This window comes from Pantherophis guttatus, chromosome 2, assembly GCF_059756535.1.
Source record: "Pantherophis guttatus breed Tessera chromosome 2, ASM5975653v1, whole genome shotgun sequence".
Taxonomy (NCBI): domain Eukaryota; kingdom Metazoa; phylum Chordata; class Lepidosauria; order Squamata; family Colubridae; genus Pantherophis; species Pantherophis guttatus.
In genome coordinates this window covers 214324662-214349278 of record NC_142064.1, presented here as the reverse complement: position 1 = coordinate 214349278, position 24617 = coordinate 214324662, and the positions used below count along the sequence as shown (strand labels likewise).

Genomic DNA, 24617 nt, shown 5'->3' with positions numbered 1-24617 from the left:
GGGAGATCTAATCTTCTTAAAGACAGGAAACAAAGCACACAGTCTTTCACTATTACTGTCCAAAATGGCAATCTCAACTTTCCGGCTTCTCTTTGTATCAGATCAGTTATTACCTATATTGTCTTTCTCCATCGGTGCAGCTTTATCTGACAAAAATCAGCGTCCTGCTTCCTCTTGTTACTTTCCTCCGCTTACACTCTCTTCCAAACGTCTCTTCACTGTATAAAGCTGATATGACAGGTTTCACTGAGTCACTTCGCTCCCCTCGTTATTTGCCGCCTGCACCTTTCCGAGTCTCTCTGCCTTTTCGCTGCTCCTCTGGACTCTAAGGTTAATCCCCTCCTAGCAGTAATCCTCAATGGAATTATTTCAACTTTTTGTTTTCCTGCTCACCAATCTTCACCCTGTACTTACTCTTTCGCTTCCTGCTTTTGTACTTAAGACGTTGAGTCTTAAGTACAAAATTGGCCTTCTTCCTGTGTCCGGAATAAGGGCTCTTCTCAGAGCGGCGGGAGACAGCACCTCTCCACACCACTTCCTCCGAAGTATCCCTCTTTTTTATCGGTCCATTCCAGGTCCGATTTTTCCCATAACGGGCCCTGAAACGCTGAAAAATCGGCACGGAATACGAAGCGCTCTTTCTCTGTGCCGCCTCGACCCACTCCTCAGCCAGAAGTCAAAATCCCACAATATTTTAATCTGATACAGTAGTTTTTGATGATTCCACCCACAAATATCTGACTTTCAGATGCAAGCCATAGAAAAGTAATTGCTGTTCTTTCCTAATTATTTTGTTTACACATAGCTGCTGCAGATATAAGCAAACATTTCAGACCCTGCATAGAATACACATATAAATTTCCACAAGTCAGCTTTCTATTAATTGCTTTTTTCTATTATTTGTTTACATTTATATAACATCAGTCACTTTAGCAATGATTGTGTATCTAATAAACTAATATGTATGAATGCAAACACTATTGAATGAGCTTTATGTAGAATAAAATAAAGCACAAATAAAAAAACAAACATCATACAACTTATCCATCTAAGTGAAAGGTTTTAAGAGTAGCTTTTGAGGCAAATTGACAATTATGCCATTGCAAGCAGTCTCCTTCTATCTGCCATTTGCTTAATTATTTCTTTGTTCTATTTCTATTCCAATCTAAACCAGAAGCGGTAGGAAAATGAGTTTTGCTGAACTTCTAGGCTGGAAAAGGTTTTGGGAGAAAAATCCAGTCACATGTTGCAAAACAAAGCCAGTTGCCCTGTCTCAGACAGTTAGAATTCTGAAAACAATGCCTTCTAAAGAGCCAAGTTTTCTTTCATGCCTAAAACACTCAAAATGGATGGTTTGAACTCAGAATATTTCAAAGACAAACCATTTAGCATCTCCCTGAATATAAGCTGAATAGCCTAGGATATAAAAGGCAAGCAAACAGCCTCAAAAGGAGAGATAATGTGAGACTTGGCAATAATTCAGCTCTGAATGATTTGTTGTTTGTTGATGAATATTTCTGAGATAATTTAGCCATGGGAGGCAAACATAAGGAACCTTTGTGTGAATTCTTCAGTTAAGAGGGAAGATGAATGGGGTTAATATAAACTGGGTCCACAAGCTAACTGCAGAAAAAGCAGGGAGGCATGCTTGCCAGATTTAGTTTTACATTACACTCTGACCTGCTGTAGAGTGGCGTTCTTGGTGTCATAATTTGTAGTAAGGCTGCAAAATAGAAAAACAAATGTGGACCTTTTTTCCTGGTTAGATTAAGGAGCCAATTCTGTTATGACTCTTGGCATTCCTGTATATGGTGGAGAGTAAAAAAATGCAAAACAGTAATTCAGCATGTTTGACTGAGTAAAAGTGAATTGAAACATCAAGCATTTAATCTCATGTTTATAAATTAAAGGATACAGTTGCTTAGTATTCTTTTTTCTAAACAAAATAATTTGAAAAGTTTTTTAAAATTCACTAATTTTAAATAAATGCATTACATTCTTTGCTAATTAAGTTCATTCATTTTAATTGAACTAATACATCCTTCATGTTATATTCATGGAGAAAATAATTAAAACCTCTGGATTATCCTATTTGAGATAAATCAGCTGCATCAGGAACAAATAGTTCATTTTGTATGTGTTCCCAATATTTCACAACTGCATTGCTACCAGTGTTTTTGTTTTTGTTACGATGACTGAGATTCTTCATTAACTATGCACCTTTTTCTGGAACTTTATTAATTTAATCATCCCTTCTGTCCATGCTGGAAGTTTTTATCACTTTTATTTTTGAGAGAATTCTAATAAAGTTATTTTCTCCCTGAAATTAAGAAAACCAGAACTTCTCTAGCAGAGTCCTGTTCCTTACCGGAAGAAAAGAAAACAATAATTTGTTCCCACTATTCCTCTTGGCCATCGAAGATTCTGAACATTCCTTAGACATGGGATACACAAATAAAAGTATAATACTGCCCTTCAGAAGGACAGTGAACACAGAATTGGCTGGGGGTGAGGCAAACCAATATTTGTGACCTCTTTTTAATGCTGAACATTTGCAATACTAAATCAGAAGTTGTCATATTTATACATAAGCTCTTTACGTGCTATTGAAGTGTTCTAGCATTTTGTGTTAATGTGTCAAATAAGGTCTAGGGAATAGCTTGTTTTTTGATGGCTCCGAGCAATTTTATAGTTAATAACTCTTTAACTTACATCTGTACTAAAATATTCTCGTTTTATAAACAAGCTACAGCAAGTTTCTTTCCTGGCAGCATATGCTGTTGAGGTAGTTTTATGAAATAATTAGCGACCTAGTTAATTTAATATCTGAACAAACTCATTAGCTATGTTGGTTAACAAACTTGTTTCTTTTTTCCCTTGCTATGTTTACTGACTTTTAAAACTTCATTTAGCAACTGATTGAATTCATAAAGTAAGTGCTACAAGCTTTTTCCTAGATTGGTTGAAACACTGGAATGTGATACGTGGCATTTGGAGTTGAAGTCAGTTGTTCACTTATTGTAGAACTTTTCCATATGTTTCCTGTTAGTAGCTTTGTTCTCAGACCTCAAGTCTCTCCAGAAACAAATAAAAAACAGATTCAAACTTTACTGAATAGGAGTGAGTGCAAAAAGAGTTCCCTGTCTTATTTCATTGAGTAACTTTAATGTTTTACAATGTGTATGTAATATAGTTAGAAATATTGTAAATATGAAAATGCATTCACTAATTGTTCCTGAATTTGGCAGTAAGCACATCTATTCTATTGATTTTCTATAAAATATTACTCAGACTTCAGTTTAAATTTTGAATGAGAGTTATTTAATATTTGCATAAATTACAAAAGCATGAACAATCATAAAATAACAAGTTTCACATGCAGTCAAACACTCAAATGTGAACATCACTGAAATCAGTTGAACTTATTTTCTGCTGAGGAAGTACTGGATTACAACTCTAGGCACGCTAAACTGGCTTGCAGTTATGACTTAGCAGCATCCTGCGGTTAGAAGATCACCATTTGCAACCTTCACTGCCAGCTTCCAACGAACAGAGTCAATCCCAGGGAATCACCCAATAACAGCCACTGGAACTGCTAGAGCTGCTGTTGCAAGTTGGTGCTGTCATGTAATATTGTGTTTTACAACAGCATTGCTAAGCAACTGAGTTGCCAGTCCCAATTACCATTGTTAAATGAAAACTTTCTGCATTGGTAGCAGATGATTTGGTATCACGCTATTTACTTGTGATCATCTGAGAGCCATGCTTCTTTACTGCATTTTTGCTTTTTTAAAGAATAGAAATTGCTGTATCAAACTGTGTAAACCCATAATAATTTCCTTGGTCAGGAGGCCTCGCTCATGGTTACTTATGCTTTGGTCACTTCCCATTTGCAACACATTTCTACATAGGGCTGCCCTTGAAAACCATCCAGAAACTTCAACTGGTCCAGAATGCAGCAACACACACAATAAAGGGGGCCCCTAGGTTTGCTCATGTAACACCTTTGTTGAGCAAGCTGCAGGGATTTTCAGTTTCTTTCTGAGTGCAATTCAAGGTATTGGTCATTACCTTTAAAGCCATATATGGCATAGGACCAGGTTATCTGTTGAGCTGCCTTTTGCTAAGGACATCTACCAACCTGACCAAATCATACTCCTAGCCTGTTCCCTTAAATAATTGCCATCTGATGAGAGCTAGGAAGCATTCCTTTTCTGTGGCAGCCCCTGCCTTATGCAATACTCTATCCACTGAAAGCAAATAATAAAGATCTAAGAAATGGAATCCAAATTCAGGAAGATCTTGACCAGTTAGATCAAGGGGCAGAATATTTATGTATTTATATTTATATAAACTGAATGAATGAATGAATGAATGAATGAATGGATATCTAGATGGATGGATGGATGGATGGATGGATGGATGGATGGATGGATGGATGGATAGATGGCAAAAAACAGCAACACAGATTTCAACAGGGCTAATGCAGCATCCTATACTGCAGGGGTGTCAAACTCAAGGCCCGGGGACTGGATCCAGCCTGCATGGTACTTAGATCTGGCCCGTGGGGCCACCCTGGAAACAGTAAAGGCCCACAATGCCTCTGCCAGAGAAAATGGAGCTTGTGAGGGCTCCCTCTCAAGCTCCGTTTTTGCTGGCAGAGCGTTCACGCTACCACAGGTGCCTCCCCGACATGAGTGATGTTGAGCTAGCCATGCCCACCCCGGCTCCCCAAGGTCAAACACAATCTGGCCCTCAATGAAATCGAGTTTGACCCCTGCTATACTGGATAGGAAAAATCAGTGGGGAGAGAATCATGCTGGGCAGCAGTATATGCCAAAAAGATCTCTGGGTCTTGGTGAATTATAAGATGAACACAAACCAACGATGTGATGCTGTTTTAAAAAATATACAGACCTACGTTACATTAAAAAGTATAGTACTAGGATGAACAGAAATTATTACTTTATCTATTTTGCTTTGGATAGATCACACCTAGAATATTGCATCTAATTCTGAGCAATGCATTTTAAGAAGAACGTTGATAAATCGGGGTTATTATCATTATTAAATAGAAGTATTGCAAATGTTTAGCCTAGAAATGGGGGGAGGGGACTTTAAGTAACTTTAAGGAGTATCACATTGTTTTCTTATTTTAACAAATAACTAATTTTGTTATAAGAAATTGTTATTAATAACACTAATTTTCTCCCTCTCAATTTAATTCCAATTTTAATTTTTAAAGATATGCTTAAAAGAAAGTAATTACAAAAACAGCCCTAGCTGCTGAATAAAGCCAGCAGAATGCTTAAAAGATAAGAAAGAAAAACAGTTTCTCAGTTTCTATTTTGAAAAGAGTATGTTTCACATGGGAAATCCCTTTAGCGACATCATTGAAATTGATAGAAAATACTCCTTTACTTTGAATGGTTAATTTTTAAGCACCTTGAAAAGGATGCAATCATTGCAAGAAATTAGAATGGATTTATCAAGTGAAAGTAACTTTATCTATATTTTGATGGTTAACTTCCTTAACAGTAATATCAGTTCCACAATGGAACCAATTATTCAACGATATGGTGAACTTTCTTTCAGTATATGTATTCAAGTACAGTGGAGGCTAGATAGCCCTCTGTGGGAATGCTTTAATTTGAATTTCAGCAAGTAATTGGATCCAATAACCTATGTGGCTCTTTCTATCTCCATTTAAATCATTTGAGTTATGATAGAGCTAAGTCTCAATGTCATAGTGAGGAATTTAAGGTATATTTATTATCTTTCAAATGCTTAAACAACAGCTGTGGAATGCCTTAATTCCTTAGAACAACTGAACAACAGGTCAAATATTTCAGGTATTTAGGTAGCCACTTCCACAACAGCTGGAACAACCAAGTGAGCTTTCTATTCTCATCACTAAAACTAATCACCTCTTCATCCCATTCTTTACAATCAAATCTTTAAGGTTTCATCATTCTATCTTAATTGGCAAATTTTCATTCAGTGTTATTAGAAATAACATACTATGCAAATTACAATAATAAACCCATTTTAAATGCTTACTTTATATCTCTATGTCTCATTTTTTATTTAAACTATCCTATCATTTTCAAATAAGCAAAGTTTTGAAGGCATCGTCATCCAGTCCTGGTTTTAAAAACTCATTAAATCTCACCAGAGATAGCAAAATCTTGAAAACATCATTGTAAAGTCCTAATCAGCATAAACCCCCATCAAACATTACCAAAAACAGCAACCTCTTTGTATTAACCTTAATCAAATAAACCAATTTCTTATTTCTTTCCCTCCCAACACACAATGTTTAGTTTCTCCAAATGAAATCTAAACAGCTGCTTTCTTAGACTTAATTTATCTCTTCTCTCAGAATCATTGGCATCTTTATCCAGTCTCTTTTATAATTCCTGTATAGAAAAGTTATTCACATTGCTGTTCATATTTTCATTGTCACATCTTTCACATTTTTTATAATTTCAACAAGTTATTTTTGTAAATCCACTGTAGAAAAGATATCCATAGCTCTTTTCTGATTTATTATTTGTAAGACATTTGTAATTAGTAAATCATCCAGTTTTATTTGTAAATCCATTATTCCCATCTCTTTTTATAAGCTTTTGTTTTTAAATCCACATTCAGGTCAGCTTCAGTTTTATTCAATGGAACTTGCTTCTCATCAGTATCATCTTCCAATTCTATAATACCAGATAACTTTATACTTACCGTACATCTTTAGCCCAAAATTTTCATTTAAAGTAACCATATTTTATTTTCTTCTAGTGCCATTTAATGTCCAACCTTCAAAGTTATCTCATCATTATATACTGTGATATCTCAATACTCATCATATTGGTTCCTGGAGGTGCGATGAGTACCAAAGAAATTTTTCTCATAAGGAAAAATATAGTGGGTCACAAGGCAGACAACACCAACAAGTTCTATATGGTGCATTCAGTACCAAACTGACTATGAGTACCGGGACAAAATTTTCAAGTCAAAATGCATTGAGTACCAAATTCAATGAGTTTCAAAGTAGTTGAGTACCAGGATGTATAAATGTATATATAGACATTTCCCACAAGAACGGATTCTTTTAATTAACTTAAAAGCCTTTCTTTAACTGAACCTCTATCTGAGCGTTTAATTCATTTAAAATTTTCTATAATCAATGCTGTAATCATCCCTTACTATATATTCTAGAGAATGTTGTTACAAAATTTTAAACACAATTTTGTTTCTAAATGGATTGAAGGGGAATTCATCCAGAAAATACAACCAGATTTGAGGTTCTGGAGGTTTTTAGTCTCTAACAAGATAAAAGAACAAAAGAAAAATAAACTCCAAAGTGATTAATGAAATATTTATTAAGGTCAAAGACCAATATATCCCAAATGACTAAAAAGTTGAAGTTTGGTTGAACCTTAAGTCCATAAAGGCTACATTAGCAGCTCTGAACTTGGTGGAATCCTGTGACTCCCAGCTGTTTGAAAGAGATTGTGAAAATTCAGTTTTTGTCATCTACTTACACACACACAAAAACAAGCTACCTGGAGTATATATAGTGATCTCAATCTGTTTTCATGTTCCAGGGAGAGTTTTTGGCAGTCTGGATCCAACATCTACCTGCCGTTCAGCCATAATGTCTCCCATTATCTGCAAGACATCAGTCTGCCCATTCTTCACTGGAAGCTTCTCCAGAGTTCAAAATAGTTTCTAATGAAATCTTAAAATATGGCAATAATTATATAACTGCAGCCGAAAACAAACAAAAAAACCATGTATAATGCAAAGGCCCTGGACTTGTTATAAGGTCGACTATTCTATATTTATAAAGATTTAGTGAGAGATGGTTCTATGGTACAGTAGCTGATCTGATGGATTTCAGTGAAATGGTAGTTTCCCAGGAAGGAGGCAGTACATTTCAGAAAGGGTGGAGGGAGAAAGAAGCAGCATTGCCTGGAGATGGATGGAAGAGGAAGAAAGTTAAAATAGCCATTCCCTAGAATCTCCCAGAGTATATTTTTTAAAGTAATTAGGGTTTAGTCTGGCAAGATTCTGTCTATTGTGTGTAAGCAAATAAAGAACAGAACGCTGGTAAATAGTTCTACATCATTCTTGGCCCTGGCCTGATAGATGTCCCTATATTAAAAGGAATCCAAGTTTCTGAAAATCACACTCCCTGTCCCATACTCAGCTGCAAATTACCTTACTCAATAAATGTACTACTCTCCCATAAAACAATTGTACATATTTCCGTTCAGATACATACTCAGTAACCCAAGTATTGCTATGCTACCTATTTTACCCCACATGGCTTCTGGCACTTATAAACTGATTACAGTATATGAATGTTTACGTCTCTTTCTGATTAAGAAATTACGATCTTTCTTTTATAACATCTAACATGGAGAAACACTGCAAAAGTTGCCAAGTTTCTTATAGTAGCTATAGGTGATCCTCTTCTCATTATTGTTTCAAGGGTGGCTTTTTGTTCTGTATTTTAATTTTTATATTTGTCTTTTATTGGTATTTTTGTATTTTAAATTCTGTATTGGTCTTTTATTGGTCTGAGGCCGTAAGTAAATTCAATTCTAGAATATAAAGAACAATCTTCTAATCTTCCTTCTCTTCCATTTTTAAACATGCATGGTTTTTTTAGCGCAGTAGAATCTCCAATTGTCAAGGCAATGACAAAGTGATATCACTGAAGGATTATTGAATTACATAGTTGCTTTTGAAAGAAAATACCATTGCACAAATATTTTCATTGTTAAAAGAATTACAAATTCTGAAACTCTATTGAACATACCTTTCTCTCCTAAAAAGTGATCTGAATGATTGAGGGCATGTTCTTTTCTAAGGTAAATTTAATACAATAATGCTATTTTGGTGCCAAAACAAGAAAAAAACACTATATTCAGCAAGCCTTGTTCCATACTAAATATATTTAAAAGTAGAGCAAATTGCTGGCATCTAGTTACTAAACCCTTCAGTTACTGCTTAGAATCTAAGGGTATCTTAGAAGTATCTTCATATTAGCCAAAATCCACTTCAATATCTAGATGTACTCTAAATACCCAGTATTATGTTTTGAAATAACCCAATACATGTTTCTTTCTCTCTCTAAGAAGTATCTTCCATCTTACTGAAAGTTATTATTTACAGTCCATTCCTTTCACTTTTTAAAAGGCTTTTGATATAACAGATTTATACTGCCATCCTTTGGTACCACTCAGTAACAAAAAGAATAGAGAAAAATACAGATTAAAATGGTTCATTCAAGGAAGAAGTACTTGGTTGGATATCAGGATAAATTTCCTACTGATAAAAGCTGTTCAACAGTGAACCAGATTACCTAAAGAGATGGTGGAAGTATTTAACCAGAAGCTGGATGCCCAACTGCATTGCAATGCAGATTCCTGCATTGGGCAGTAGATTGGCCTGTATGGTTTCCAAGATTCCTTCTACTGCTAACATTTTATGTTTCTTATTTATTTATTTATTTGTTTGTTTGTTTCCATTTCTGTACCGCCCTTCTCCAAACAGGACTCAGGGCGGTGAACAGCCAAAGTAAACAGAACATACAAAATTTAAAAACAGTTTAAAATAATTAAATATTTTGGCCGTAAATTAAAACAACCCAATTTAAAATCAATTTAAAATTTAACTCAAGCCAGCCCAGCTAGTTGAAATAAATAGGTTTTCAGGGCCCGACGAAAAATCCAGAGGTCTGTTATTGTACGTATCTCTGGGGGGAGGTTGTTCCAGAGGGTGGGCGCCACCACAGAGAAGGCTCTCCCCCTGGGGGTCGCCAGCCGACATTGTCTGGCGGACGGCACCCTGAGGAGGCCCACTCTGTGCGAGCGTACTGGCCGGTGGGAGGCTATTGGTGGCAGAAGACGGTCTTGTACGAGGCGGCATTCTGTGTTAGAATGTTTATTATTCTAGGAGAGGTTCTGATGTTACTGATAACTGTGATACTTTGTTCATCCTATGAGTTTTCCCTGCCTTTGCTTTAACTTTTATATTGCATAAGAACAGTATAAAATGTCTTGACTTCCAAATTGTGCTTGATGTACACAGACAAATTCTTTTCTGTAGAAGAGGAATAGGAAACCAATCAATTTCTACACCAGATGTTGCTTGCTATCTCATAATCCTGCTTTGCTGATCTCACAGAATATTTCTGCAAATATAATAAAGCTTCTAGTTAAAGTCTGTTTAACTAGAAATTGTGCAAATATAATGAATCACAATTTCTAGTTAACTAACCCTTTACAGCTTGGATTAATGCCTAATATCTGGGCCCTAATAATACATACCTCTTCCCATTTGATATTTTTTTCTGAACATCATTTTAATAATCAGTTTTCCATTTTTTTAAAAAAACATCATGACAGCAGGAATAGATTTATTAAAATGAGCCCAGCCACTTTAAATCACTTTTGAGGACTAAAAAGTGATATTTCTGTTTATTGTCAGTCAGTCCTTGAGCAATAATGTATCATTCAGTTTGTTTGTGTGTGAGTATATGCGTACATATGCATGCAATTGTATTGAGATATTAGTTAAATATATATTGATTTCTTTCAAAACTATTGTAATGTAGCAAATATGTTCCTATAACTATTCTTCTGTTATGTAATGCTAATACATGAAATAACTCAATGCAGAAAGAGTATATTTACCTTACAGGAGGGAATTCACAAGATACAATATATGGACAAAGAGTCGATCAGAATAGTATATGGAGTTTACCTTCTCTTAATCTCAGAGACAGAGGAGATACAGATGTTACATCATGTCATGTCCCTAATAAAAGGTTGTACGTGCCTTTTTCCATTTTTACACAGTATATATTCTGTAGGCGTTTGCACTTACATTATTTACTATGAGGCAATACATGACCAGGTTCCCTTATTAGGAATCATTAGATGTACAAAGTCAGATCTTACTGGGAATTAAATTTATGGACCTTTGCGATTTAGATGACAATATACACTAAAATGCATTAGCTTTTAGGAGCTAGCCAGGAATGACTATAAAATCTATTAGAATGGTACATAGACTCCACCATTCCTTGAATCTGAGCACTATGTGGCTGTATATATCACCAAATAAGGATGAAATCAGTCATGTAGTCCCTCCTGATGGTTATTGTAATTGTTAAATGGATAAAGAAGCATCTGATAATAAGAGATACATTTGATATGTGTCAAATAGGCCATGATGTGTTGTATTCATTCAAGTAAGAAGGATGAAAAAAAGAAAGTCTTCATTGCAATATATTCATTTTAAAATTAATACACAGTTGTGTGTCAATAGATCTCTTGTTTATGTGTCGGACATGCTAACTTGAAAGATGCCAAAATGGAAAAATTATTAACATTTGATTTAAAATCTCTAGTGATTTTTTATTTATATTTAAAAATACAGTAAGCTGTACAAGTGGCAGTAGGAGAACAATGAAACACACAATACTGACAATAATTGGGAAGATCAAATGAAAAAATTATGAGTTAATGCCTTTTTTTAAAAATAGAGAAAATGAAGGTTGGGATAGTTTTGGAGGAAATCCATTCCTGGGTTTGGGCACAATAGAGAAGAACTAAAACAATCTGGTTCCCTTCACAGCCTACCCTGTTTAACTAATGATGTCCTCAAGGGGGCCACCTTGGCCTAATAACTACACAGGGAAAAGCTTCATGAAATCTGTCTTCAATTGCCCAGAAGCAATTGCAAACTGTGCAGCTGATATATTTTGCACCAATCATAAATCTTCGGATTTTTGTTTATCATACAATAGCTTGGTATAAATAGGTTGTATATATTGATTGAAATGTATAAGTAAGCAACAAATTTCTTATAATATTTCTCAAATTGTAATTGCAATGTAAGTATGACATATGCTGACTCCAGTCAGTGTTGTGGGGGGGTAGAGATAGGGCCAGTCATCAGTCCCTACCTTTGTGGGATGCCACAGCGTTCAGTCCTTCTCCCTTCCTGCTTAACATCTACATGAGATTGTTGGGTAAAGTCATCCAACAGTTTGAGGTGAAGTATCATCAATATGCTGATGGTACCCAACTTTATATTTCCACTCAAGGGTACCTGAGTGATACCATGGAAGTCCTAGCCCGGTGTCTGGATCCTGTGCAGGCCTGGATTAGCCGAAGCAAGACTGTGGGGCTTTGGTTCCTCTGGTGCTGGGGACCTTCCATCCAGGGGTGAAATGCTCCTGTTTCGGACTGGATCGCCCAATCCGATAGTGATGGAGTTGGGTGGTTTGGCGAAACGGTAGCAAAAATCCCTGCCCCCCCCCATGCCCAGCTTAGCCACACAATCATCAGAGACTTATTTTTACTTTTAAAAGCGTTTTTTCTACAACCTCTTCTGCCGAAAAAATGCTTTTTTTAAAAAAAAAGAAAGCCTCTGATGATCGCGCGGCTCAGCTGGGATTGTCAAAGGCTTTGAAAAGAAAAAAACCTTTTTTTCTTTTAAATGCCTCTGACGATCCAAGCTGACTTTTTAAAAAAGCCTCTGCTGATCAGGCAATTCAGCTTGGGTCGTCAGAGTCTTTTGAAAGCATACAACCTTGCCGAAGAGGTTGTAGAAAAATGGTTTTAAAAGTTAAAAAAAAAAAAGGCCACGCCCACCCAGTCACATTACCTCCCCCCACCAAGCCACGCCCACAGAACCGGTAGTAACAAATTTTAGATTTCACCACTGCTTCCAGTTTTCATTCTGGATTGGATTTAACTGCCTCAGACAGATCTGGTTTATAATTAATCTGTGGGTCCTCTTGGACTCATGGCTCCTATTCAAAGGACAAGTGGCAACCAAGGCTAGGAGAGCCTTTGCACACCTTTGGGTTGTGCATCACTTGTGCCCATTCCTGGATCAGGAGCTTTGCTCACTGTCACCCATGTCCTTATGACTTCTCATCTGGATAACTGCAACAGGCTTTGCAAGAGACTGCTCTTTTTTTTTTTTTTAATTTGATTTATATGCCGCCCTTTTCCGAAGACTCAGGGCGGCTTACAATGTGCTCAGCAATAGCCTTCATCCTTTTGTATATATTTATACAAAGTCAGCTTATTGCCCCCACAACTGGGTCCTCATTTCACCTACCTTAGAAAGGATGGAAGGCTGAGTCAACCTTGAGCCTTGGCGAGATTCGAACCCTGCAGTAATTGCAGGCAGCTGGTCTTAATAAGTTAATAACAGGGTGCCTTAAACCCCTATACTACCAAGGCTCTTGCCCTTGAAGAGTATTTGGAAGCTTCAATTAGTGCAAAATGGGCAGCACAGGTAGTAAATGTGTCAGATACTTGGTGCATGTAACACCATGACTCCACATTGATAGCCATGGTGCTCTGGGTGCAATTCAAGATGATTTAAATCATTCACATATTAGAACAAGGTTTGTTTGTTTATCAAACAAACCATTCCACTTTGAAAAAACTCTGGCAGCCTACTTGAGGGTCTATCTCTCCATGGTTGTTTCTACCCATCTGTTATGGCCCTGCTGGAGATCAGCTCCGATGAGGAGAATGACCTGAAGCTGTGGCCATCAGAATGGACCAATGTGTGGGCTGTTCAGAGACCGCGGAAAGGGATGCAGACCCAGGAACTTTGGGAAATAGTGTAAGTGATCGTTCAAATGAGCAGCCACCCATGGAAGCAGAAGAGGGAGAAGGCAGTGAGGCACAGTGGCAGTAGGTCAAGTCTGATGAGGAACAGCTGCTGACCCAGCCTGTTCCATAGACAAGGAGAGCAGAGTGCCACGAGACATGGCAGAAGTCAGTGAGTATACTTGCGAGAAAGCAGCCTCGCCTATCCTAATGAGAACTACCAGGTAGGGAGTGATTTAAGGGAGTAGAGTGGGGTCAGCTGTTTGTCAGAGACAAACAGTGTTTTTCTTTGGTGTGACGTTTGTGGCTCCTTACTTCATTCCTGTGCCTTGATTCAAGTTCAAGGAAGGCTTCATTACTTCAACTTTGCTCCTGGACTTTGTGTGTGAATTGGAATTTCATAATGATACTAGTTCTTGCCCATTATAACTCTGGACTAATTAAGCTGAATTATTGAAAGCCTCTCAAGTGTGTTGGCCATGTGCTTGGACCTTTCTCCATTCTGTGCTCAAGCCCTACTATTTGGGAACTAGCTGTTCACCTCTTTGTTGCCCGTGTTTCTGATATTGAGCTGCTGTTCTTAGCCAAGCCCTGCCAGCAAGCCCCAGTTTTTGAGTAGAAAGTGTCCTATTGCAGAAGTTGCCTCCTTGAGCTTCACGGGTTGCGGGAAACTGACTGAAGGTTCTTGATAAATGTTTTAAAGGGTTTAGTTATGAAATTAACATATTAAGTACCTCTCAAGCGTTACTTGTATGAACTGGGACAGGACACTATCCAATCTAGTCAGAGAGGGTGGGAGTGCTCCAGGTCCCAGTAGCCAAAGAATGCTGGTTTGCGTTGCCTAGAACAGTGGTGGTCTGCGAGAAAATCCTGGACATAAACTGTTTCAATTCCTATCCTCAAAACGATGCTATAGAGCACTGCACACAGAACAACTAGACACAAGAACAGTTTTTTCCCAAACGCCATCACTCTGCTAAACAAATAATTCCCTCAACACTGTCAAACTAGTTACTAAGTCTGTATTACTATTAATCTTCTCATCGTTCCTATCACCCATCTCCTCCCACTTATGACTGTATGACTGTAACCTTGTTGCTAGTATCCTTAAGATTTATATTGACTGTTTCCCTATGACTATCATTAAGTGCTGTACCTTATGATTCTTGATGAATGTTTCTTTTCTTTCATGTACTCCGCGAGTGTATGCATCAAAACAAATTCCTTGTGTGTCCAATCACACTTGGCCAATCAAGAATTCTATTCTATTCTATTCTAAAAAAATTTGGTGATCTGCAGAAAAATTATTTGCATTTTTTAATATTGCACTAAATCAGGGGTCCTAAAACTATGCCCCATGGGCAGATACGTGAATGAACGTTTGTATTGTTGCAGAGAGTATCCCTCTTCGGGGTCTTTTTGTGTGGGTCAGAGGAGGACAGAAATTCCAACTTTGGGTGTGCTTCAGTCTCCTGATGCAGGGCTATGGGCAAAGGCTGGAGGGAAGTGCCACTGGTGGCAAGGAGCTGGAAGGCCTTGCTCCAGTGGGACTACATCATGGCCTGGAACTGGCTGACCATCTCAGCGCGCTGAGCCTCCAGGTGCCGGTACCTGGCCTTACACTCCTGCAGGTCTTCTCTCTGCTTGGAAAACCTATGTCCGAGGTCCTCAGTGAGGTGCTTCTGCTGAGCCTCCTTCTCCGTCAGATCCAATTTAAACTGAGCCAGCTGTTTTGCCACCTCTTTCTCGTGGTGGCTGCTTAGCTCCAACAACTGCTTCCTGCGAGGGGCACTCAATGTGAGTGACATTGAGTTGGCCACGCCCATCCAGTCACATGACCACCTAGCCATGCCCACCCAGCCGGTCATTAGGCAGATCATATTAGTGATCCGTGGGATTTAAAATTATGAATTTAGTGATCCCTGAGGTCCGAAAGGTGGTGGCCCTTGGCCTAGAAAACATCTGCTGTAGCGCCCATCTTAGGGAATATTCTCCCTCTGGAGATCAGGTTGGTCCCAATTCTGCTGGCATTTCATTAGGCCCTACCTAAAGATCAGGTTCTGTGCCTGTGCTCTAGGTGTGTGCAGGGACTGACTTGATTGTATTAGCAATTTTCAGTTGTTGTTTCTTAGCTGCCTAAGAACTTTTAATTTTTAAAATGTTTGTTAATGGTTTTTTTAAATTTAATTTTAATTTAGTTTGCCAACCCCGGATTGAGATGGGCAACCATTTAAATTGGATGGATGAAAGTATATTTAAAATATAAGTATTGAGTTGCATTGTTAACATTCTTCATTTTACCAAGAATCAAAGATTTGCAGGAATAATGTACATACAGAAATTGTTATATATTTTAAAACTATAATATAAAATAATGTATATATCACTAATAGTACTTAAATTCCACAAATGAGGAATATCACATCTGAAACTTCAGGTTCCACTTAGGTCTTATAGCTATTAGCCACAGCTGGGGTAATACATTTAATACATCCAAGAATAAAGTAGGAACAGAACCTTAAAGGGTTATAATGCAATAATAAAATAATAAATTGTATGACAAGAGAAACAGGTTTACAGTTTTATTAGAAATTGGAACAAATAAACAAATTAGTTTAAGAGTTTAAGGAGAATTGTTGGAATCAATTGAACCATGGATCCAGTTACACAGGTGTTCAGTTCACTTTCATCTGATATGTTTACACAGAGTTAGCCTTCTGTCTGGAATGCTTTAATTTGGATTCCTGCACTCAGCAGGAATTTAGACACAATGTCCAAAAATGGCCCTTTCCAACTTAGATTAGATTAATTCAGAATTGAATAAGAAAATCTGAATAGTCTAGCTACGATCAAGCTAGGAAATGATTAGGGTGTATTGGCCGACTCATTGTGCAATTTTGCTCGCAGCCATACAACAGGGAGAGGGGAGGGGTATGATTGGAATGCATGGGTGGCTGGGAGGAAATTGAGGAATTCACGTGCACCGTCTGTAGCCTGGGAGAATCTCAACACCTCAAAGTCGAACGAGCTTTGTGCACCGTCTGTGGCTTGAAACCCTCCTCATCCAAGTAGACTGTTTCCCAAAATAAAGAGATTGGTGAACAGTGGATGGTGGGTGGCCCGGTGGGGGAAAGGGGAGATTTTACTATGTAGTTTTTTTGTGTGAAAACTTCAGAACTGGCTTTGCTTCTACTGTGCCTATATGGATCTATCAGTAAAGTTATACTCTTGGTAAAATTATATCCCAGGAATTTCTTTTGCTGCATATGCCAACTTGATGGATGACATAGGGTATGAATTCTGTATTTATATCAAAATGATGAATAGGCAAACGCATAGATCTGTATGTTTGTAGCATTCTGAAGAGTAATGTGACACATGTTTTAATGACAAACAGAATGCCCGTTGTCAAAAGAATGGGAAGTCTGAAACTGGAAGTAGAAAGAGTGGAAAAGATCAGGTCAATAGACAAAAGAAATTATATGGCAAAACATTTTTTCCTAACCATTATACCCTAACATTACATGTTCAAATTGCGTGAGCATCAAACATGTTTATCATAGTCTTCCTCCCTCGCATCACTCTCTTCTTTGTTTTTCCAAACACACTGCTCATATTTATTTATTATTGACCTCAAGAAAATAAAACTATACATTATCCTCAATTCTTTGCAATCAAGTGCAAACTCTTGAGTTTTCTAGTCTTCTAGTCCAACCCCCTGCTTAGGCAGGAAATCCTATCCCATTTCAGACAAATGGTTATCCAATTTCTTATTAAAAACTTCCAGTGTTGGAGCATTTACAACTTCTGGAGACAAGTTGTTTCTCCTTAGCTCTAGATTTCTTCATTGATTAATTGTTCTAACTGTCAGGAAATTTCTCCTTAATGTTCTAGGTTACTTCTCTCCTTGATTACTTTCCACCCATTGCTTCTTGTCCTACTCTCATATGCTTTGGAGAATAGCTTGACTTCCTTTTCTTTGTGGCAGCACCTGAGATATTGGAACACTGCTATCATGTCTCCCCTAGTCCTTCTTTTCATTAAACTAGACATACCCAGTTCCTGCAACAGTTCTTCATATGTTTTAGCCTCCAGGTCCCTAATCATCTTTGTTGCTCTTCTCTGCACTCTTTCTAGAGTCTCCACATCTTTTTTACATTGTGGCGACCAAAACTGAATGCAGTATTCCAAGTGTGGCCTTACCAAGGCATTATAAAGTGGTATTAACACTTCACGTAATCTTGATTCTATCCCTCTGTTTATGCAGCCTAGAAGTGTGTTGGCTTTTTTAGCAGCTGCAACACACTGCTGGCTCATATTTAAATGATTGTCCACTAGGACTGCAAGATCCCTCTTACAGTTACTGCTATTGAGCGAGGTACCGCATATACTGTACCTGTGCATTTTGTTTTTCTTGCCTAAATGTAGAACCTTGCTTTTTTCACCATTGAATTTCATTTTGTTAGATAATGTCCAATGTTCAAGTCTGTCAAGATCCTTCTGTATCTTAAGCCTATCTTCTGGAGTGTTGGCTATTTCTGTCAGCTTGGTTTCATCTGCAAATTTGATGAGTTCCCCATATATTCCTTCATCCAAATCATTGATGAAGATGTTGAATAGTACTGGGCCTAAAACAGAGCCTTGGGGTACCCCACTGCATTCTTCCCTCCATGTAGATGCAGATCCATTAAAGACTACACGTTGAGTGCGGTTGATCATCCAGTTACGAATCCATCTGGTAGTGATGCTGTCTAACCCACATTTTTCTATGGTTATGGTCTATTTATTTATTTATTTGTTTGTTTGTTCAACTTGTATGCCACCTTTCTCCGAAGACTCAAGGCGGCTTACAATGCATTTAAAAACCATATATAAAAACATTAAAAATTAAAACATTAAAAACAATTAAAACCCATTCACACCATTCAAGCCCGGATCTCGCCAGATCGCAACAGCAAGATCAACGGCCCTAGGCCTGCCGGAAAAGCCAGGTCTTCACCACTTTTCGGAAGGCCAATAGGGTGGGGATGGTCCGGATCTCAGGAGGTAACTGGTTCCAGAGAGCTGGGGCAGCCACAGAGAAGGCCCTCCCCCGCGGGCCCGCCAGCTGGCACTGTTTAGCTGACAGGACCCGGAGGAGACCAACTCTGTGGGATCTTACCAGTCGCTGGGAGCTGTGTGGTTGAAGGCGGTCTCAAAGATAACCTGGCCCTGAGTCATGTAGGGCTTTAAAGGTAATAACCAACACCTTGAATTGTGACCGGAGACCAATAGGGAGCCAGTGCAGCTCGCGGAGAATTGGTGTAATGCGGGTGTACCTAGGTGCACCCATGACAGCTCGCGCGGCTGCGTTCTGGACCAACTGTAGTCTCCGAACACTTTTCAAGGGTAGCCCCATGTAGAGCACATTGCAATAATCTAACCGTGAGGTGGCAAGGGCATAGTGACTGTGAGGAGAGCGTCCTGATCCAAGTAGGGTTGCAATTGGTGCACCAGGCGAACCTGTGCAATGGTCCCCCTAGCCACAGCTGACAGATGTTGCTCTAATCTTAGCTGTGAGTCTAGGAGGACACCCAAATTGCGAGCCCATTCTGAGAGGGACAATTTCTCCCACCCCAGAACCAAGGCATTAATATGAGGCATTAGTAAGTAAGCATTAGTAAGTAAATTATATCAATATCATTCCTCTGGTCCAGTAATTTTGTCACTTTGTCAAAAAATGCAATAAGATTAGTCTGGCATGATCTGTTTTTTGACAAACCAATGTTGGCTTTTGGTTATTACTTTGTTTGCTTGTAGGTGTTCGCTGATTCGTTGCTTGATTATATTTTCCAGAATCTTCCCTGGCATTGAGGTCAGGTTGATAGGTCTGTAGTTTCCTGGATCTATTTTTTCCCCTTTTTCGAAGATGGAAACTACATCAGCTCTCTCTATATATATCACAGTAGTACAAGATTTCAATTCAGTATGTTTAATAAAACAACTGAACATTTTCTGTTCTCTTAACTTAAACGAACAATGCATATCCATTAAATATAGAAGTAGATAGCTATTTTCATACAGTACCATCATCAGTTAATCAACCATAACAAAATATTTTGTATACAGTACATGCAGGTTGGATTAAAGCAAAGTTACAGTACTAAAGCAGTAATATACAAGAATTGGATCCAGCTTTAATAATACATAAAAGACAAGAAGTTGAAAAGTGGTCTTAAATTAGTCATGAAAGTGTATTGTCTACATCAAGTGAAAACACACGTGAAGAGCTTTTTTCTTTCTTTGTTTTATTTATTCTTCATTAATTTGTGTTACGGTTTTCTGTCTTTAAAGCTATTTATCTGTTTATCTCACATGTAAAGGGTAGGCTAGCCAGAATATCTATAACTGCTTGTGGGAAAATAAATTATTTTAATTCAATTTTCAGTTGATTTAAATGGGTCTATTTATAGGTATAACAGTCTGTGACTGTCACTGACTCTCTGCATACAGTAGCTTCTCTCTCTCTCTCTGTCTCTCTCCTGTTTAGGAGCTACACATGATCAAGATCCCCACATGCCTAAAATATTTTACCACAAAATAAAATACTTTTCTAATCTTAGATCTTAAAATTCTATCCTAACTGGACTACTCCCCTACAGGAAATACAAGATTGTGTATTTGTGCTTCCTGTGCAGAGAATATACTCCTTTCTCTTTTAAAAATATTTCTACATGGCTAATATTCGGGATATATATGTTTTTGTTATAAAAGTAGTGTATACTTCCAAGACATCCGCATGAATAAATATTAAAGCCTTTGAGGCTAAAGGGCTTGATATTAAGTTTGTCTTTCAATTTTAGCATAAATATTTAAATATTTATCCAGTATCATAATGAATTAGATTATCGGATTAATAATAAAGTGCCCCAAAGAGCTTTTTAAAGCCAGTTTAGTTTACTTTTGTTAAATGTTCAAATTTTTCCTCTTGAGCTATGATAAATACTTATACAGGAGTTCTTTCCAGTATATATCGAATTATTTAATCCCCTGAAAATTGTTTTAAAACTTACTATTTTCTTCTACAAAAAAGGGAACCTAGTGTGGATCTCAGTGAACAAAACAACCCAATTTTGTGCTAAGAAACCATTTATTCTAGTACGATTCCTAAATTACATAAATTAAAAATATAGAGCAATAAATTGAAGGAATTTAATGGGATATTATGTTTTTAATTTATTAAATCTTGTATAAGTTTTGTAAAGAAATTGGGCAGTATAATTTACAGATTTTAACAGTTTCAAGTTTTGTGATGCTGGTTTTAATAATAGTACTTCAATAATACTTTGCCTATACTATTTTATTTTCCATAATTTGCAATCTGCACACTGTTTCTATTTAGTATACAACGAAAAGTTGCTGGTTGGATATCCCAGTATTTGACAGGATTCTTGAATAAGCTTATGCCATTATATAGTGTTTTCTTCAGCCTTCCTTCTGTTGGACAAAAATCATTCACTCCCACACTTGAAATACTATTTGAGTGAAGAAAGACAACCTATGAGAAGATAAAAAGAAATTTCAGTAATCACCATACAATATGTTTAAACTTATTATCACAAGTTTGGTATTTGCCAGTTAGGATCAGCTGGTTAATGGCCCCAGATCAATACAATACAAATACAAAATTTAGAAGTATTTAATACAGAATTGAAACAATTAGTAATGAAAACAAGATACCAGCTGACTTGTACTAGCCATAGATATTGTTAGGAAAGTAACAACTGTCTCAGTAAGAGAGAGGGGAAAAAAGCCTATTAAGTATTACCTGTAGATATTTTAGTTCTGAAAGACCAGCAGGTACTTTTTTCAGTTTGTTCTTTTCTAGATGGATTTCTCTAACATTTGGTATATTAGCAAAACTTCCATTTTCCACATCTTTGATTTTGTTGTTTCCCAGCCCCAACCTAGTGGTAAATTAAAAATTGAAATAGCTCAGACAATTTATTTTATAATAAAACTTGAAAACTGTATAAACTATTTAAAATAGTGTCTTTCAGGACTTCATTCTCAAAACTATTTTCTCAAGGACTGCTTTCCAATCTATTGGGCTGTCAGAAAATAGTTAAAGATAACTTGCATTTCTTCTTTAACATTCTTCTAGCATCTATTGAATTCCTTTAAAGGTATCTTACCTCTTTTAACACAATTTAATTCAACTTAATATATCCATAGTAGACCCGTATATATCATTTTTTTCAGGTGTCTTGAAGGGCATTCTGATTTTTTACTTCATTCTCTCCATCTATTATTTATAGACATAGCCAAAATTCCTCAGTATATCTATTTAAAAACAGAAGTCACAAGATCTAACCTGCTTCAGGAAAAAAAGATCTTCCTGAGCCCTCTTAGGTTCAAAGAAAAAAAGAAATTGACTACAACAATACAGTATAATGTAGAAATGTATTTATATAAATCAAAGGAAAACAGGAGACCTCAAAGGAATAAAAGTTATTGGAAGTGTACTTAATAAGTTAATATAATGTTAAGGAATTATTGTTACAAAATATTACATCAAATATTGAATTATTATAGTATCAACAATTTTTAAATTTTATTATTTAGTTGCCTTGTTTTTCTATATAAGTCTTAAATTCTTTCCTGGAGGCTAAATGTATTCCCTTGATATCAGCAAAGCAGGAAAAAGCTTTCTCTTATATCACCATTGGGAAGCTTCTAAAACAGTTTGTCTTCTTGCTGATAGTAATGTTAAACATGGTAATGTTAATATAGGTCAGTTGATATAAATCCTAAATCAGTTATGATCAAATAAAAAATACTGGGCTGTGTTTAAAAACAAATGACAACAAGTGCAAATCTTTCAACATGGAAATAATATTCCAATGTTATGGACTGGTTAGCTGCCATTTTTTAGCTGCCATACTTTTGAACCAGTTGAAGTTTCAGAAAACTTTTCAAGGTTAGCTCATGTTGAATATTGCAATTGGTTTACCATGATCAAACCAGAACATAAGAAGAGTTACTGTTTGCATTAGAAATAGTTGGGCAAGTGGTGCAACAGCTGGTGCAGCCCCATCCTAGAACAAACTGTCCTCTGGGCACAGACTCTGGTTTTCCATACCGCAACAGCACCTCCGTCTATCAGGATTTCATTTCAATTTGTTCCCTTGAATAATATTACTGAGCCTAAGTCAGAGAAATTGACTGGTTTCTCTTTACCACGTCTACAGACAGGATCGGTAGCGCTAAACATTATCAGCATACTAATGGCAACTCATTCATAGCTTAAGGTCTACCTCTGAAGATTTTTATATCGAATGAAATCTTCAAGTTCAATTGCAGAGATTTTGTTGTCATCTAGGTGGAGTTCCAGTAGACTGGATGGTAACCCTGAATAAGTTAAAACATTAAAAATTAAGCATTAATATATTATTAAATATGTGGCGATCAAATATGGCAAAATCAAACATTTTTATGGCGGCTATAATTGTTACAGGAATGCTCAGTCATGATGAGCAATGAGGCTTATCTTGTTCAAATACACATTTCAGGAATTAAAATTGCATAGATTGCTGAATCAGAGCAGGATCACATCCTCCAGGTTGCTTCATTCACAAGAAAGAAGGTCATGACATCCCATATGCGCAGGTGTCCAACTGCATGTCAAATGAGAATATCATCTTATGCCAAAATAAATTATTAACCTATTTCTTTATTTTCTTTTTTTTTAATTTCAATATTTTAATTTTTATTCAAAGCTTTAAAACACAAACTCCAAAAAAAGGGAAAAAAGGAAAAGAAATTCAAAAGTAAAATAAAACTAGGCAAGACTACATAAAGAGCAAAAATGTGCATAAAAAAACACAAAACAATAAAGCATCCCCCTTGGTGAATACTGATAAATATATTTCAAAAATAATAATGCCTCCCCTTGCAAAGCAGGCACACAATTTATAAATTTCTACAACACTGACTAACTTGGCCTACATCTATGTTCTACATAGAAAAAAAGCATAGTTAACAGGTAAAACCAACAGCAGAATTAAAATTTCAAAGCCCTCTGTTAACAGTCTATTATTGTATTTAACTCACAAAAAGCCTACTTCTTTATTTTCATGATAAAGCTTGCATGTTCAGGTTTCAATTGGTACTTCCTAAAATCTGTTGAGAAATAGATCTGTAAATTGAGTGCAATTTGTCAGTTGTTCGTGGCATCATCTCCTTTTCTTCCCTATTTAAATTTGAGAGAAGTATTGCCATTTATTATGACTATTTCAAAGGAAATTGTAGTAACAATTTTTATGAGTGCTAAAATGCGTAGGTTGTGCAGAACAAACCCAAATCTGCATAGCGTATGGAAAATGGTAAATGTAATAGTATTCTTGTGCTAGCCTCATGTTGATCTGAAAAATAGTTTTCCAAATTAAATGTAAGGCACATTTGTTATTTTAGAACTGTTAGCCAATATGCACAACAAAATTTTGTGGCATCTTAAAACTAAGGAACACCCACCACATAAAAGTAAAGAGATGGAGGCATTAAGCTAAATTTTAAAATGATACTGTTTGTTATATTCATGTATCTATTTTCTATGTTGTTACACGATGATCTAAAGCATGCCTTTGGTTTCCATTATGGTCTAGGAAAATATTAGCTCTCCAATGATTTCATCTTGGCAGCATTATTAAGAAATGCCAAAAACCAGTTTCTTCTTGTTGGTTTCCAATTGCACTTTTGTTTTTTCTAATTTATGTATGAATGTGCATTTTCGTTTATTAGATTCATAAATTAGTCACTAATATTCATACATGTTGGCCGTTGAGATTCATTTGCAAATGAATCTTGAAGTGAACAGACTTGTGCATCTATGGCTCATTGAGATTTCTTGAGTGTTTATGTATAGGGCTGCAAAATAACTTTGAATATGCCAATTTCTTGTCCTTGAGAACTTGCAGATACATAAACTTCAAC

The 24617-nt window shown here is 36.7% G+C and overlaps 2 protein-coding genes across 3 annotated transcripts in view; one reads left to right on the top strand and one right to left on the bottom strand.

The window, feature by feature from the left end:
* The window catches only part of CENPP (centromere protein P), a 155363-nt gene that overhangs the window by 44046 nt on the left and 86700 nt on the right, over positions 1-24617 (top strand). The window lies entirely within an intron of this gene.
* The window catches only part of ASPN (asporin), an 18989-nt gene continuing 13973 nt past the window's right edge, over positions 19602-24617 (bottom strand). The window contains exons 6-8 of the mRNA XM_034438656.3: positions 22943-23036; positions 21454-21592; positions 19602-21183 (exon numbers count right to left, since the gene is read on the bottom strand). Coding sequence (XP_034294547.1) covers positions 20986-21183; positions 21454-21592; positions 22943-23036 — 431 coding nt within the window. The 3' untranslated portion in view covers positions 19602-20985. The remainder of the gene's footprint in view (positions 21184-21453; positions 21593-22942; positions 23037-24617) is intronic.